The following is a 16,841-nucleotide window of genomic DNA, read 5'->3' on the forward strand; positions in this document are numbered from 1 at the left end:
CTAACTGTGCTACTAAAACTGAACTAACTTCCAAGGACGATTTTTTAGCTCCATCCTCTGATGTAATTAATTCCAAATGCAGGCTGAGACAAGAAAAATAGAAAGAGCAAATGAAACAGCAAGTATGGAACACATTCATGCTACCTGGTCATTTGAAGTCTGAGAGCAACAGAGCTGTCTAGATTGAGAGCAGCTCAAACTACTGGGATGCAATTTTTACTGCAATACAAGATCCTTTGCTTTGATTCATTAATTAGTAATGATACCAGCTTAAGAAGCCAGTCTGGCTGTTGTAATGCTACGTACGAGAGAAAGAGCGGCCCCAAAATACAAGTAACTCCCAAGATCTTTTATCCAACAACATCAGAGATGGTTACGGTAGGAAACTGAAGTGCCAAATATATCAATGTTTAGTTCTGTTGAACGGATTTCTTATGGTAAGGCTTGCTTCTTACACAGTATGTTCAGTGAGCTGCTGCTGTGTGACTAAAATGTAGAAGTTTGTAAAATATCTGTGTATGTAGTTGAGAGTCAACTGATTGAGGAAAGGAATCCATTTATCTACTGATCCTAGGGGAAAAAAATCAGTTGTTGTGATTACAGCCTGCATAACTAAGAAGACAAACAGCATATCCTCCACCGACACAATAACATTACCTCTTTTTTTTTTTAATACATTCCAGCTGACGGGCTTGAGTTTCACTGCTAGCAGCAACCACACAGAGGAACTCGTGGCATAATCACAGAACATAAAAGCCAATAATGGGGGATTCAATTAGTGGTTTTCAAAGGCAGAGGAGTTTTTCTGCCAAATATCAAATTGTTCCTGCAGATAAGGCACCCAGCGCGTGTCACAACTGCCGATCTACATTTTCATGTCCACACGTCGTTGCAATTTGTTATGTCATCAGCAACGTCTATTCTGTACATGTCAGATATCAAAGGCAAGAGGCACACAGGGCTAAGGCTTACCTTCCACGTCGCCGCGTTGCGCCTGAAGTAAGCAAACATTCGCGTGAACCAGTTGTAGATTTCATTTAGTGTTAGCTGTTTTTCTGGAGATTCGAGGATGGCCTTGTGAAGCAAATCAATGGCAACATCAGTTGGGAGCAAGTCAGTACATAATACAGTCAGAGTTTTACTTGGACCAATACAAAAAGAATGAAAGAACGAAGGAATAAGAAAATAAGAGAAGGGATTTGGAGCAAAAATCCGAAGGAAGGTTTTCACAATATGAACTAAGATTAATGGCTGTATTTAACAGTTCAATGGCAAAATTCAAAATGGAATTATCTAATTGTTTTGAGTTTTTATTTCTGTTTCCTTACAGAAATATTAATTTATTAGTCATTCATAAAGCAGAATCAAAGAGAAATGCAAAACATTTCACTAGCTGATTAAAGCTCAGTAATTATTTAGAGCTCAGATTAATTCTAGGGATCAGAGATTACTGTAGCTTGTGATAATTGACTTGCCATCTTTAAACAGGCTCATTTTCACTGTTGTGTGAAATGAATTTCCTAATAATCACATCGTATTGTAATACTTAATCAAAAGCAATTATGTTATATATTGCAGTTCTAAAAACCCTTATAGTAAAGGTTTGAGCATTTGAGCATGCTTACATACCAAAGGTTTGAAAATCTATTTAATCCAGAGCGCGCACATATAGGGAGACTTTGTCTAATCCGAATGCCTGTGTTTGGCTCCACTCACCTGCCTAATTAAAGATGCATACGTGAACGGTGGTCTAACTTCTGCGTTCTTATAAAATTCTTGGTTCTGGGCAATATCTGCTAAATAAAGAGCAGTTGTTCTGTTATCATCACAGCCCGTGGCTGCGGGTGTAGGCAGCAGAAAGCTGCCGGGCTGGGAAGGGCCCGTATCGGCAGCACCGCTTTACCTGAAGAAATGGGGACGTTGTATTTATCCGAGTACCGCCTCCGGATGGGCCCGACGTTGTGCATGCTCGTGGTAGTGATGACCGACGGTCCCTGCGTGACGGGAGTGATGGGTGCAGTCGGGGTGGTGGGAGTATGAGGTAAGCTCTGTGGAGAAGCCTCGGACGCTGTCTTGGAAAGCGTGACGCTGGACACCAGATTGAGCTGCGGAGGGAAAGGACGAAGGCTGCATTACAAAGGGCGACTGTGGCTAATTAAGGGTGGTGGGGGAAATTCTCATTAACGGAACGGCCCTCCACTCAGAGGCAACGCAGCTCGAGTGCTCGCTTCAGCTCCAAGTGCTGTTGTAGCATCTCCATTAGCAAACGGAAATAAATATGTACACTTCCAGATAGATGGATTTTATAAAATGAACAAGGCATCCTGCTGCCAGAACTACACATACTGGATTTGCATCCGAACCTTAAAAGATCTTACAGAGAGTGCCATCATCTTGGTATTTTACTGCAGTTCTGCTGTTTCACAATTTCAACCCCACACCCCTTATTTCCATGCTATCATTATGCACGGCTTCTGATCAGTCTTCTTGGACATTTCACTGAAGGCATCAGGCTAAGAATAAAAAGCCAGATTTTCATAGGGACATAGTAGGGAGAAACGCAATCTCTCTCTTCAGCATTTGGGATTGCTTTTTTTTTCCCTTCCCCTCCTGTTCATCCATTTTAAAAGCAAAGCCCTGCGTAGGTTAACTCTGGAATAATTTAATTAATCACACCACATGAAATATTGCAGCCACTCAGCCCAGCACAAGTGGCACCATTCCGCTCTCCCTTGACGGGAGGCACAGTGTTACCTGCACAAGCAGCTGAACGCCTCTGGGACTGTGCATCCAACCCAAACAGAGCCCAACCACTTTCAGCACCCAGCCATACCCACCCCGCTGCCCTGCAATGCCCTCTGAAAAACGATGCTCCCTTACAGTAGGTTGCTCCTGCTGGAGTACTTTAAACAAACAACCCCATCTCTTAACGACATCAGAAAAAATGAGGGAGAGGAGGGCTCTTTGACTACTTCCACATTTCCTTCCCTTAGGCACTTTCGTGAATAATACTGCTGAAATCTTGACCCCATTGAAGTCAGTAGCAAAATTCCTACTGAATTTAACAGGGCCAGAATTTTATAACTTTTGTTCTGATTAAAATTCCTTTTGGCTGGACATTAAAGCTTTTCAGATGAAGGCGAGGCACACAATTCAGATATGCCCCCAAACATCTCATGTTTATCCATAAGACTCTGTATTAATTTTCCTCGTGTGAAAGTAACCAGATAAGAAAACTCCTATTAGCATCCCTCGTCTGAGTTAACAGCCAGAAATACTGCTGCTCCTTTATCAAAACAACAGGATTTATCCCAAACAAAGGTAACGGAAAACAAAGGGCTCTCGTGTCACAGAAATGACACCAAGACAAAAAGCTGATTGCCCACAGGAAGGGCACAGCAGAGAGACAGATAAATAGCACCGGTTTTTCAATAAATTGTCCCTGCTTTTTGAGCAACTCTGCCTGCATTAAAGCCCCGCCACAAAATCCTCACGCAGCCAAGTGCTGCTGCTGCCTGCAGCCCTGCATGCTGCTCAGGTACTGCAGGCAACCCATTCCCTGTGTGCCCTGTGCCCACATGGGAACCACCCAGCAGCTCATGGTGAGGCCACAGAAGGAGGAACCCAGCAAGGACATGACAAGAGTGCTCAAATGCAGGCAGTGATTCCCAGAGCATCCTGCCATGAACACTGAGCCTGTGGTGCCGCTGCCACCTCTGCTTGTTGACTGGCGTGATTTAAGGCCACTGATTAGGGACACGCTCATTGTAATGTCTCCCTGTTATCCATCTATCCATCTATTACATATGATAAAAGGACCAGTGATGATAATAATAGTACAACTGACAGGTCTCACCATGAAATTAAATCTTCTGTATTTTATCTCAGTTTCTAAATGGACATTTTAACAGTCCAATAACTGCGAGCAAATCTGCATCAATTTTAAGTGCCCGTCTCTGGCAGAGGCTCGGCAGCCGGGCCCTCCTGTTGGAAAGATCACTGCTCGCGCTCCATCATTACGGCTCTCGCTACTCCATTTCAAAAGAGTTCGCTTCCTTTTTTAGCGTTTAAAAACTTAACATTTAATCTGTTTCTACCAGAGAGCTGCGAGAGAGAGAATCCCCAAAGGTCAGCATTCCCTGCTTCAAGAATTTGAATCGAGTTAGATTTCTTTAGGCTTTTCAGCGTAGGTAGCAACTAGAAATAAACAGAAGAGAGGATGAGCAAAGGGGGGGGACCCTAACAGGCTTGACAAATGACACTGTGATTCACACCCACTGCTGGGCTGCCACTAATAAGCTACAGAGGAAGCAGCCAATCTCAGCTAATTACCAGATAAAATTGTATTGTAAGGACTCTAATTAGGAGATGCTTATGGAGGTGATCTAATGATTAAACGCTGCATTCGAGTGACCCCACCATCAATGTGCAGTGGTGCAAGATGTCACTGGAATATTTTGTAGAAACAGTAATTTTATTTCAAGGAGGGGAGGCAGTAATATTTGTAATAATGGCTATGAGGTAAACTAATTAAAAGACAGTTCCTAAAGGAAGACTGTGGCTTTGAGCAGCTGTGGCCGTTCCAAAACAAAGTGCCAAATCTCAACAGAGGAGCTGCAGTCAAGTGGAAAATTTCTGCCTGACCTCTGCTCTCGCTATTAATTTGCAGGAAAACTAATGACACATATACATATTCCCACAAAATTGTTCTAATTGCTAATTTGCCAAAGGAGCCCAGTTTCCAAATTAAACATGACTGCAGTCTGTGAGGAAAGAAAGAACAAAAAGCTGGAACATAGCGAGTGTGCTGTGCTTCACCTCCGCCGGCCAGCGCTGAGCCTGAACCAACAAGTTAATGAAAGACAACCTTGGGGCTCGCCAGCAAAGTTCTCCCTCTTCCTGCCCCACACCTGGTACCGCTCTGCTCCTGGGCAGGGGACCGACCCCTCTGGTGATGGCACCACAACGTGGGGTGGGTATGGGGAGGTGAGGGCCGCTGTCTTCGTGGGATCCGCAGTGTCAAGGCGGAGAGCTCGGTGGTGAATTGGAGCAGAACAACAAATTATGAATGGTGTTGGTTTTGTTGCCATCTTGAAATATTCATCTGAATTGTAAACTGTTAAATCTCGATACTGCCGGCAATCAGAAACGCACAGCGGATGATAATTCGGGGCAAAGCTCAGGAAGGGACTGGGCTGGGAGGGTTTCTTTTCCTGATGCTGTGCACATCTTCTATTTAAAAACAAGTTTCTATGATTAGGAAAGTTGTTCACACTGGTACTTTGCACACTGCCAGTGTCCCACATACTGCATGTTCTGGTGAGGGGCTGTTTCTGGCTGAAGGGATTGCACACAAGGCACAAAGTCAGCAGTGGGCAGCAAGGCGCAGCCCTGCCACCCAAGGGTTAACTGGTTCTGCAACATTTACGCTGGGGATGGGGGAGGGAGGATTTCCTCCAGCCACAAAAGAAAACAAGAATAAAACAACAAAAAGCCACCAAACCCCGTAACAGTTTGAAGTCCTGAAATTCTGTAAATTTAGTCAGCGAAGGGTGCTGGGTGCTTTGTTCAGTTTCAGTTTTGAAGAACCGTGCCTCGTGCCGCTTTAACTCAACATCCATAAATGTTTTAATTGTTTCAGCATCCAATATCCTGCTTAGGATTTTAGTATTAACCTTCCCTTTCAAGAAATGGTCATGTCTTCCTATTAAAGGTGAAGACTGAGTCATGGTTTTTTCCTTAGATATAAACAAGACAGAGAGGTAGCCCTCTCTCTCACCCTGTAAAATAGATTTCCAGTAAGTGGCTCTCCCATTAGGGCTCAGCCTGATTCCTCTCTGTGTAAATATCTTCCATGACAATAGGGGCTGCAGTAAAAAACCCCGATCTGGAACACTTTTAGAAGAGGAAAAAAAAAAAAGAAATACACATTTATAAATGTCACGGAGAGGCCATACCCACTGCTGCAGGGCAGGGATTCCCCTGCCATTGATGCTGCTGTTTTGGTTGTGATTAGAGGTGAGGGTTTATCAGAACTGAGCTGCTGGACCCTACAACACTCCGAAGCAGAGACTGCTTTTCTTGACACGGAGGGTGGGATGGCAGGCTGGGCCCAGAGCTTTGCTCAATGCTGCATCCTCCTCTCCTGCTCCAGCTCGGACACAGCAGCGCTGGATGGGAGCCTGGCAGGCAGCAATCACTTAGCAGGTGTTGTTATTGGCAGCAGCACTGAGGAAACCGAAGCTGAGGAGTGAGACTTAATGAAAACCAGTATATAAAAACAGCTTTTGTTGTGCTTGAGAATCTCTCTTTATTGCTGCGTATCGTTATTTTTTCAAACTATAAAGTATGGCTACAGCAGCTAAAATGCTCAGTCATTCCCTCAAGAGTTAAAAGACCATTTTTAAAATGCTTTGTTATTACAGTTGCTAAAAACAGTATTTCAAAACAATCGTAATTGCTATGGTTAGGGCAAAAAAATACATTAAATAAGGGATATCTAACAGTACATTTCATTTGAGGTGCCAGAAGTTTCTCTTCAAGTTTTCTACCAGTTTTTAAAGATGGATATGGCACCTAGCGTGCACAATGATTTGTTGGTTCGTGATTTTTTTCCTTTTCCTTTCCTTCCTGTGAACTGCAGTGTTAGTTAATCCTCCAAAATAAAATCACATTTCCATCTTAACCTACCACGCTGACCACTTGCACCAACAAAAACAGAATTGAGGGGAACCATCTTAACAGCAAAACCAGAGTGACAGCTCTTGAGCAATCATTGTTCTGGCTTTCTCTGTTTTGTTCCTCGCTGAAAAAAAAACGTACCTTACAAAGATATGTCACAGCGTATTCCTTCACAGCTTCGTTCTCACTTTGCTCAGCCCTTTATTGTCACCAAAACAACACATGCAGCAGTAAGAGGGACAACTCTGCGCTTCCAAGTGCTAAGCTGAGGTACTTCCATTTTCTTTTAAGCTGCTGCACCTCTGGACATGGTAATTACAAAGCTGGCCATTAGCAAACAGGCAGCCAGCACAACCTGCGTCAATGCTCAGCCCTTCCTCAGTGCCACTCTCTCGGCTGCCCAGAAAGGAGCTCCCCTAAGGCAGAAGAGCTGCCCTACCTGCAGCAACCCCACATACAGACCTATGTGCCAACAGCTCGGGTCATCAGTACTGAGTTACACGAGAACATGTTAAGTCTCGTGGCTTTGTAAGTCTGAAGAGCTTTACAGAGCACCTGCCTTGGTACAACAGCGTGGGGCACTGGCCCTTCCACTGGAGGGGTGGAAATAACTGCAAGGAGCACCTGCAGCTGGGGATGCAATCGATGGACAGGACCAGCTTCCCCACACCTGGCTGAGCTGTGATCAGTGCAGCAGCATCAAGAAGCTGCCTGGGGTCCAGCCACCACTGCTCAGCCCTGCGTGAAGCCCAAGGGAAGGCCAATGGCCAGCACAGGTTACACAAGGCACGTGGTGAAAGCACCAGTGAACTAAGCAGCTCAGGCACCAGTTCCGCCTCACAGCAACAAAACTGTTTAAAAACAAGCATTAAGATCCTTTAAGCAGAATAAAAACGTTTTCTCAGTCATGAAAAGGGTGTAATTTTAAATCCCAATTCATTGCTACGTTTGGATTTGCAGCCACTCTTTCCTGTATAACTGCTGATGCACCGTAATATATTAATTCTAACGTACACCTTGCATTAGTTATGTTGGCAAAAAAATTAATTACTGGATGTAAAGAATACTTTGCACTGCAATAATGGTCATCAGATCTTTTTACCAAAGTCCTATCCCACTGAGTTAAAAGGACTGGGGTCTAGCAGAGTCTATGCGGTGCCTGTGTATTTTTTCATAACGAAAGCACAATTTATGCAAAACATTATACTCCTACATTTTATAATTAATTTTCAAATGCTTCACCTATACATATTTTAATAATTTCTGATTTATCAGATGGTATCTGTAATAAATTTTTCTATATTTCAATAAATGAAAAGAAGGCAGTTTCAATCCAACAACAGAGTGCCACACAATATAGGCCTGTCAGGCACCAATTTTTACTTCTAACATGTAAGTTAAAGGATAAGGAATTTATAATGCTGCCTGTGAACGAAACCACTTTTCATACACAAATGTGATCTTTTTTTTTCCAAAGGGTAATACAACAGTACATTTACATAAACTAATCCAAACAATCTATGTATTTGACAATGGCAAACCTCACACAGACTGCCTATTGTTGGTTTACATCTTGGAGTTCTTTATGTTGGCTTGTAACACTGCTCTAGCTGTCAAAGGTTTGACTTGGACTCTAAATAAATGGTTATAGAAGTGCTGTGCAGCGATATTGGACTTCTTTGCAAAAGAAAACCTGCTGTGTATGAATTCAAAAGCTATTAATTTTTCAGTCAAAAATATTCATGCCTATTTCTTTTAATAAAGAAACACTGTGCTGAGCAACTGAGAGATAATGTTGACTAGTGGTACAGAATTTTCAATAGAGCAGTTAAAAATAAATTTAGTAGGAGGTCCCCAACAAAGCTATAATTTTCCAGAATGTAAAACATTTTTAATACTAATCAAGACAGCCCTGTTCCCCCTGCGTTCCCCCCTTTATTTTTTTTTTTCTCTTTCTCTCCCTCTGCTTTCCCTGTTTATTAGCTGTTAACACTAATCTTCATGGCGACACCGCCTGGTACCTCCATAGCCTACAACGCCCGCCAAAGCTGCTGCCCTCCGCGGCGCAGCATTGATCACCGGCTGCCTTGCCAAGCAGCGCTGGCCTTCTTGTGATTTCCTCCCTTTAGTTTTTAATCCTTCCTCCTGAGGGGCACTGCTGTTACGAAAGGCCTCAAGGCAGAGTGCTCTGAGACTCCCAGATTATTCCGCTGTTTTAATTTTTAATCCAGTAAGAGCTATAGAAACCAAGCCTCCTCCCATTCTGTTGGGTCTACGCACTTTGCCAACAATGCGCTGAAGCATTTGCATTCAGGCCGAGATGGATACGAGGAACTAGAAGAATGCTATTTTTATAGATGCTGCACGCAGTTTCTACTCTGGAGAGCTGCTATCCTCCAGACCAAGCAGCTTCATGAATCTCATCAGCCAAAATGGAAGGGTTCGTACCTACCGCTCAACTCTACCAAGACTGCCCTGAAAACTTCCCACTGACTTTGACATCTGCTCCAGCGTTCCTGAACAGCCTGCAATTTTCTATCCTTTAGCCTTCCTATCCACTTCTGCAGCCATTTATTCCCAACTACATGGAAAGTGAGAAATCCGTTCCTAGTAAAAATGGGTGCGCGAAGTGTTTAATGATTTTATGTTCTCTATCTCTGTAATGTGTTCTGTTTCAGACATTAATTTTGTCTACCAACTGCATCTTGGCAGGCTACCATATTTGCTGGGTTAATAGTCTGACTCTTTTTTATTTCTATCACCATAAATCACACATATATGGGTGTATGTTTGCTTTATTTATAGAAAAAAAATCAGTCAAAACAGATAAACCAATACTTTGTCATTATGCTGCATCATTGCATATTGATTAAAATTGCTAGTACTAACTATAGATTGTCAACGCTCAATTAATTTTCACACAATGACTCAAAGCAAAATCAAATAAAGCCAGTGTACCTTTAAATCTTACAAATCTTAAAATCAAGAAGCAAAGCACTCTCTCCATTTTGAATAATCATCTGAAGCTCTGAGGAGCATTTTCAGCATTAAGAGGTGAGAAGAAAACAACAGACGAGGAGTCGCTTTGGTCAGGGAAGAAGACAGAGGGCTTGCCCTGTACTGGGGGACCCAGGAGATGGCTTGGCTTGCAAAGCCACTGGCTGCCTTGCAAGGAGTTTATGGAGTGGCTGATCGAGCCCTCCTACCCCACTGGCCACCCCCACAGCACCTTTTCTGAAGAGAAATCTGCAGTGGAGAAGGTTTCCCTTCTCAGTTTCAGTGGTATAAAACCTGATACTAGGCAACAGTGATTATCATCGAAACGTGCGACAAGAGTCTGTTCTACTGTAAATTCCTGTCAGACAGGGAGAAAGTCAAATAAATACGCTACATATAATTTAATCACGTCTCCTTCCTAACACTTCCTAAGGTTTCATGCAAGTGGCACCAATGTAAAGCAACCTACAGACCACCTAAAGGCCCTTCTTTGGGGTCCAGCTCCCATCAGCCTCCTGGAGGAAGGAGAGAGGTGGGTCTCTGGGCTGTGCCCCCTGAAAAACTACCAAATACTTCTCACTTTGCATCTCCTGCCTGCGGCACACAGCAAAGCCACGCTTCATGTCACACACCCAGGTGGGAAACAAGAAAAAGAAGTTTGGTGTGAGGTTTGGTTTTGCTTTCTGCACAGTTCAGTACTTACAGGCTGAGGGGTGGCTTTTGGTTCAGTTGACTTCACATGCAGGTGTGTCATCATGGCTTGCAGGCGCTCTTTATCTTTTGCAAGCTGAAGGGGGAGAAAAAAATGCTCTATTACTTGTAGGAATAAAATCCAACCTCTGCTTATTCCTAATTAAACAGTTGGCACCAACGCAGAAGACAGGAGAGTTTTATTGCTGAGCAGTTTGGAAATTGTATACGGTCTGTTCATGAGGCAAAGCTAACGCCTGGTGCTGGGTGTCAGTATTTCTCAAAGCAAAATGCATTAGCCCTTCAGCAAGAAAAGCTAGACCTGCTGGCACCGAGAGGTTCACTCTAGCCCTGACAGCTAAAAGACACCAGTGAATCATGTTTATTAACCCGGGAAGCGCAGCAGAAGGCACGCTGTGCAGTGACCCTGCATGCTTTGTCCTCCTTTTGCACCATGGGATGAGCAGTATGTGGATGGGCTACAGCTCCCACATCACTGCGACCCCCCAAGAGCTGGTAAAGCCCCCAGGGGCTGCCAGGGGAACCCGGCAGGGACAAGAGCAGCAGTTGGAATCACCACTGCTGGCATCCCTAAGGTGCATGCCAAATGGCAGCTGGGCAGAAATGCTACCTGCATCCATTGTGTCACAGCCCAGAAGTGTGGCCAGGCTCCTGTGTTAGATGTTAAGGGGATGCCCATAGGCTGATCCTCACTTCCCCTGCAATTTCCCATTGAGATCTCAAGATCACAGTGTACTGCTGTGGCCAGAACGGCTTCCAAGTACATTACCAATGCACTGGCCAGGCACTAAATCTCAGTGGTTTGGGAAACAATATATAGATAATTTTTTTTTCTAAAGGAAAATAGGACGTTTTCTGGCTGCTCTTAAAAAAAGACAGGGGAAAAAAAGTAAAAAAAAATTAAGAAGCGGGAATATGTTAGAAGACAATACTAATGAAAAAGATGTGCTATTAGCCTATATGCTCAACATAAAGGCTCCTGTTTCCAATAGGACTTGGATCAGGTTCTTAGACATGACAATTTCTGTAGTTTTGTTTTAGACAATCAGGATCCTGGTGCCAAGAGGAGAACTGTGCTCGCATTCCAGTGAAATGTTGAACAACCTGCCCACCTTATCACAGTCATCTGTTTGTAGCAGTAAAGCTGGGCTAAGTGTATATAAAAAGAGACTTGGTCATAAATCCCCACTCATAACCTTACAGTCAAGGTTGTCTTGCTCTTTGCAGGGCAAGGGGGTTCTGCCTGTGCCAGAAAGATGTCACAATGGGATAAAATTTGGCACACAACTTTCCGAGGCAGGAATTAAATGAAGGAAAAAATGGTGTCACCACTGTGTGCTTTGGAAGTGCAAAAGCCAAATCACTGGCCTTTGCAAGCTGCTTTTCTTTTCTTGGTCAAAAATCTCCATGGCAAGAAAGAAAAGCTAAAGGTGATACTAGATCTCCTGCAATCTGCCTCCAGATCTGCTCTGGAGATCTGGAGACCACAGAAGAGCAGGGGCGGGCTCTTAGCAATGCAGTGGGAACGTCTCCCTTTCAGAGTCCTCTGAGGACTTCTTCAGAGAAAGTAGAGGTCTCACCCCTCAGCTGCCGTGCTTTCCACAGAACAAATACAAAACAATAAATATTTTAGTCTTGGTGCAGCTCTGTTGTGCAATCTCTCATTCTTAGCAGTTCCTGGGCGCTGGGGCTGCTTGGCAGGGTCATCTGTGCATTAAATTTTGGTCTGCAGGCTACCGCAGGAACCAAAGCTTTAGCCAAAACAAATAAAGCTCAGAGGCACCTGAAAACTTCCTGCTTGCAGCACAGCAGTGGCAGCAGGGAAAGCCACCAGCAAAGCCAGTGGGCAGCATGGAGCATGCCCTGCACTGTGCTTCCTCCGGGCCCCTCAGCAAAACGGTGTTTGGCCTGGAGCAGCTGGGGTCCTTGCTTTTATTGTTCTCAGTCATCATCTTAGCACGCTTTTAGTGCCGTTTCTGGTGGGTGAACGTTATTAAAGATCCTCTCGACATTTCAGGCAGACGCACACTGGTGTTTTGTCATAGTCTAGGAATTCAAACACTCACCCAGTTAGGCAGGAGTTTAAATTATGAAAAATAGAGGTCTCTCAGTTTCAAAGCACTGAAGAGAAGTAAAAAAATCTGAAGAATTTCTTTAAACTGTTTTTCCCCTATGTGAGGAAGCAGTACCGATAAAAAACCAGATTGTCACCAGCAGCTCCTCCTTCAGCAAGCTTCCTCAGAAGAAGCCAGGAGGACTCAGTGGGCACTGATGGGAGCACATTCTCACTGGTGGCACTCACTGGAGCGCAGACTGTCCGCACATGGGGATTCTTAGTGGAGCTGCAGGGAAATGTTCCTCATCTACTGATAGCGTTATTGGGCAAGGGCTGTTATACAACAGAAATAAACTGATTACTGCAGCTCTGTTCCAGTGCTTCTAAGCTTCTGTAGGCAACTGTTTGCTTTTCTGCCAGTACTCAGCCTACAAAACTACATTTGAATGTATACACTCAAGGTGCAGTTGAAGTAGGACTGGTAAACCCTGCCCCTGGCATGGGGCAGGACAGGGGGAGCAGAGCAGCTGTGTCCACAGCCGTGGGCTCAGCTGGCACTCACAGCTCTCCTGTGCCCTGCTGGAAAGGGATCCCTGCCTCTGGCTGCAGAACCCTCCCTGAACGACAATACTGACTAACGGAGTAGGAGAAACCACAAGGCTTCAGATCCATAAAAGTCCCCTGTGGCAAGGACTTAGATCTGAAGCCTGAAATGTTCACAGGTCCAGAGGCAGCCTGGTGAAATTCAGTACCTGGGGGCAAAGACCTTACCAGGCCAGGCTGGACGGGGCTCTGAGCAACCTGGTCTAGTGGGAGGTGTCCCTGCCTGTAACAGGGGGGTTGGAACTAGATAATCTTAAAGATCCCTTCCAACCCAAACAATTCTATGATTCTATGATTTGAAGGTCCATCACTGAGGAGCAGATCAGAAACAGCAAATTCTTGGTTCTCCATGGAGTTTACTGTAGCCTGAGAGTTCTGTGCTGCACAATGCTGGGTAGGAAAAGACCCTAGCACTATAGTCCCATCTGAAGCCTCGTTCCTTTCTCTGATGTTCCTTCTCAAAGCTCTAAATGGCGGCAGTTTTCAGATGGCCACTCAATTCCTCATGGCAAGACTGACCTTCTGAGGTTCCCCCAGTTCTCTGGGGCTCCACCACAGGCTAGGTTCCTAATAGTGGCTCCATGGGAAACTCTTCCAGAGCTCACATACAGTGTTCTGAAAACTTGGATATCAAGACATATGCCTTGGTCTGGAGAGGTTAAATCCTGAAAATGCATATGTGATAAGCAGGAGAGGGAAGACACAAAAGGGGCTCAGGGAGAGGAGAAGTATAGGAGTCTGTGGACCAAGGAAAAGGACGGAAGGCACAGAAAAGTGCAGACATTGCACAGGAGGAAAAGCAGACAGAAAACAATGGCAAGAAGCAAGGATGTGAAAATGGAAACCCAGCACAATGGGAAGAGAAGACCTCTTCAGCAGCAGGAAAAGCACTATGGACAAAGGGAAAGAAAGGAACCATGAGCAATGCAAGAGACAACCAAGATGCAGCCTCTTCCCTCCTGTTAGATGCCTAGTAAGGCTGTGTACAATAAAGGGTCAGGATCCATTTTTTAAGAGTGTCAATGGATGCTACAAAAAATAAGCCCAAGTAGAGCTTTCACTCCACGGAAAATGGCCAGCTGTCTCTATGTTCTCCTATTAGGAGATACTTTTTTCAAGTGTGTCAAGCCTTGCTGCTGTCCTGAAGTGTTTTTCCATTCAAAGGTGGTGCTACAAAATAAATGTCCTATTCCAGCTAAGGTCTTGCTAAGGATAGGGATATGTTCCTATGTTTGTGTCTTACCCAGAAGCCCAGTTCTCATTATTTATAATAGCAACAAATGATCGTGTCAAGATTGTTTAATCTAAGTGAAATATGAGGAGATCTCTACCTTGTCTGTGATATTTAAAACATGTTTGTGATGGAAAAGCTTCATGATACTTCTGCAAAACTCCATTTGCAATCAAACTTTTGACTTGTTGACTTGATTGACTTTTGATTTTTTCAGAAAGTTCATTTAAAAATTACTTTCTTTAGAACTCATGGAACTTATCTCCATGACACTGATGAAGCTTCTATGGATGAAATAATTACATTGGGGAAAAAAAAAAAAAAAAGCTTTCTTTTGGGCCCACCACACTCAAAACCTGAAGTGCATCCCTCTAATGCAATGAATTTGCTCCTCCTTGGAGCTATGAGGCCCCTCTTCTACCTGGCTCACAGAACACAAGTTGCTGTCCATAGCACTGATTTGTGCCACTCTGTTGCAGAAGTGTTGGGCAGATGGTCCTGGTAGAGCTGCCCCTGCTGTACCACACTGGGTGCTGCAGACCAAGTCACTGACAACTCCGCTATGGAGCTAGACCTTCATTGTATCACAGTCCTGTGAAGCACAAGTCCCAGCCAGATATACTAGGCACTGGAAGATAAATTTTGTCTCCTCCCATGTTCATACTTATGCAATTATCCAAGGATTGACATGCAAGATGAAGAGAGGGAGAAGTGGGGAGTTCCAGGGGCTTTTCAGAAGCAGGACAAACTTCCTTCACCCATCCTTCCTGGCTAACAGACAGTCTCACTGCTATCAGCATCCCATGCTACATGAAGCCTCCATCCTATCTTCTGTGCTAGTAAGACTGTTAAAAAAAAAACAACAAGAAGAACAAACACAAAAAAATCTTTGGCTTATCCCTCATACCAGTTTGAAATAACGTTCTTGTCCTGGGGACTTCATGCAGTGACTCTAAGCTAGGATGTACTCCTCAGCACTAAATGGGTGTGAATCCATCAATATCAGTCACTCATGACAATCAGAATAATTCAGCAGTGATAAACCTCTCAAAAACATTGTAAGGACTACAAACAGGTGGTGACCTGGCATCATCTCTGTGTTGTTCATGACTAGGGCATCCTCCTGTAGTTCCAGGCACAGACATGCCCACGAACTGCAGGAGGGAAGGAAGCATTCAGGCTTTTCAAGCTGACTGTAACTGAAGAATCTTCATCTGCCTTCAGCACAAATATTATTGCATCTTGGTTAAAGATTATCTCGTATCTCAGTTTACCAGGAAGACTGCAGATTTGCTCTTCTAATTCTCAAGAAACTTGTTAAAATAACAGACCACCTCTCATAACGTTTTCTGCAAGACTCTGACATTTTATGACTGGTAGTTTGGTTTTTATAAAACTTATATTAAAATAGTTTATATTGCTTTAGCTAATAGAGAAAGAGTGTCATGACCAGCGTGTTCCTGAAAATAAAATTTAGGAAATATCTATGAAAGAAAAAGGGGTAATTTGTAAGATAAGAAGATAAAAGGAATTTTTTTAAATGCTTATCTTGAAAAGTAACAACAAGAAGTTTAAGTGTGTTTTTGCTGATTTTTCTCTCCAACTATTTGAAGCTATAAATGACTTAACTCAGTAAAATTCCAAATGTAATTATCTTCTGTACTTAGCCCAAGGCTTTCCATATATCTCTACACTGCTGTCTTGCATACAAAATAGGTTTTTCAATAGCCAGTAACTATATAATGTACAACATTGTTTTAATTTCCCCTTCTTTGCTAACCTCTTGCCTACACACAGAGAGACTGTCAAAGCTGCCCAGCTACAGCAGCGAGGTGCAGGGAGACAGAAAGAACTCAAAGGCATTTGGAAAGGCAGTTGCACAAACAGGTCATATTTTCACATTGCATTCAATATATTCCAGTTTACTCCCCTTCTGCAATTATAAAAAATTCATTTGCTACAAATGGCAAAAAATAATAATAATACATGGAGAGTGTTAGTACATGAGAGACCACTGAACAAGCCAGGTCATGCAGCGTTTTGAAATAAACATCAACCAATTCTCCCATATCAACATCTCTAAACGAAGGAGACCGCACTGCCCCCACCTCCCTCCGCCCCCCGGGTGAGTAGAGAAAGCATCAGATGCAAACTGATGGATTTCCAATCAGTCAGCCCGCTTAAGTTTCCTATTTCTTTTCAAGTTACAGTTTAGAAAAGAGGAAATGAAGCTGCAGTTTCTTCTGACGGTTTTTAGAACTACTACAAGAGATTTTGAAAGCTGGTTTTCAATCGTAGTGGGAAAAGCAGAACTCATTTTTTAGTGCTGACGAGAATTGGATTTGATTAATACTGAGGTAATATTAAAATAAATTTCATTTTACCTGTAGCTCTAACTGCTGTACAACCTGCATTTGTACTCTACATTGGGCTGTACTTCTATCATCCAGCGCATGCTCACTGTTGAGATGTCTGTAACAATACACAGAAAATCATTAAGTGAAATGGATAAACAAAAAGGAAAAAGTAGTTACCAGGATGAATAAGCAATCTAAATGTTAC

General features: G+C 43.5%; 1 protein-coding gene across 7 annotated transcripts in view; it reads right to left on the bottom strand.

Annotated features, from left to right (window-relative positions):
* FOXP1 (forkhead box P1) overlaps nt 1-16,841 on the bottom strand; it is a 337,019-nt gene that overhangs the window by 16,742 nt on the left and 303,436 nt on the right. For 6 of the 7 annotated variants that reach the window (XM_042880828.1, XM_042880827.1, XM_042880829.1 and 3 more), the window contains 5 exons: nt 16,664-16,751; nt 10,382-10,465; nt 1,904-2,105; nt 1,717-1,796; nt 973-1,074 (listed from right to left, as the gene is read on the bottom strand). In XM_042880828.1, the coding sequence (XP_042736762.1) occupies nt 973-1,074; nt 1,717-1,796; nt 1,904-2,105; nt 10,382-10,465; nt 16,664-16,751 (556 nt within the window). The remainder of the gene's footprint in view (nt 1-972; nt 1,075-1,716; nt 1,797-1,903; nt 2,106-10,381; nt 10,466-16,663; nt 16,752-16,841) is intronic. The other variant, XM_042880831.1, reaches the window with a different exon arrangement.

This window comes from Lagopus leucura, unplaced genomic scaffold (genome assembly GCF_019238085.1).
Source record: "Lagopus leucura isolate 7727_CA_CO unplaced genomic scaffold, USGS_WTPT01 Super-Scaffold_100028, whole genome shotgun sequence".
Lineage (NCBI taxonomy): Eukaryota > Metazoa > Chordata > Aves > Galliformes > Phasianidae > Lagopus > Lagopus leucura.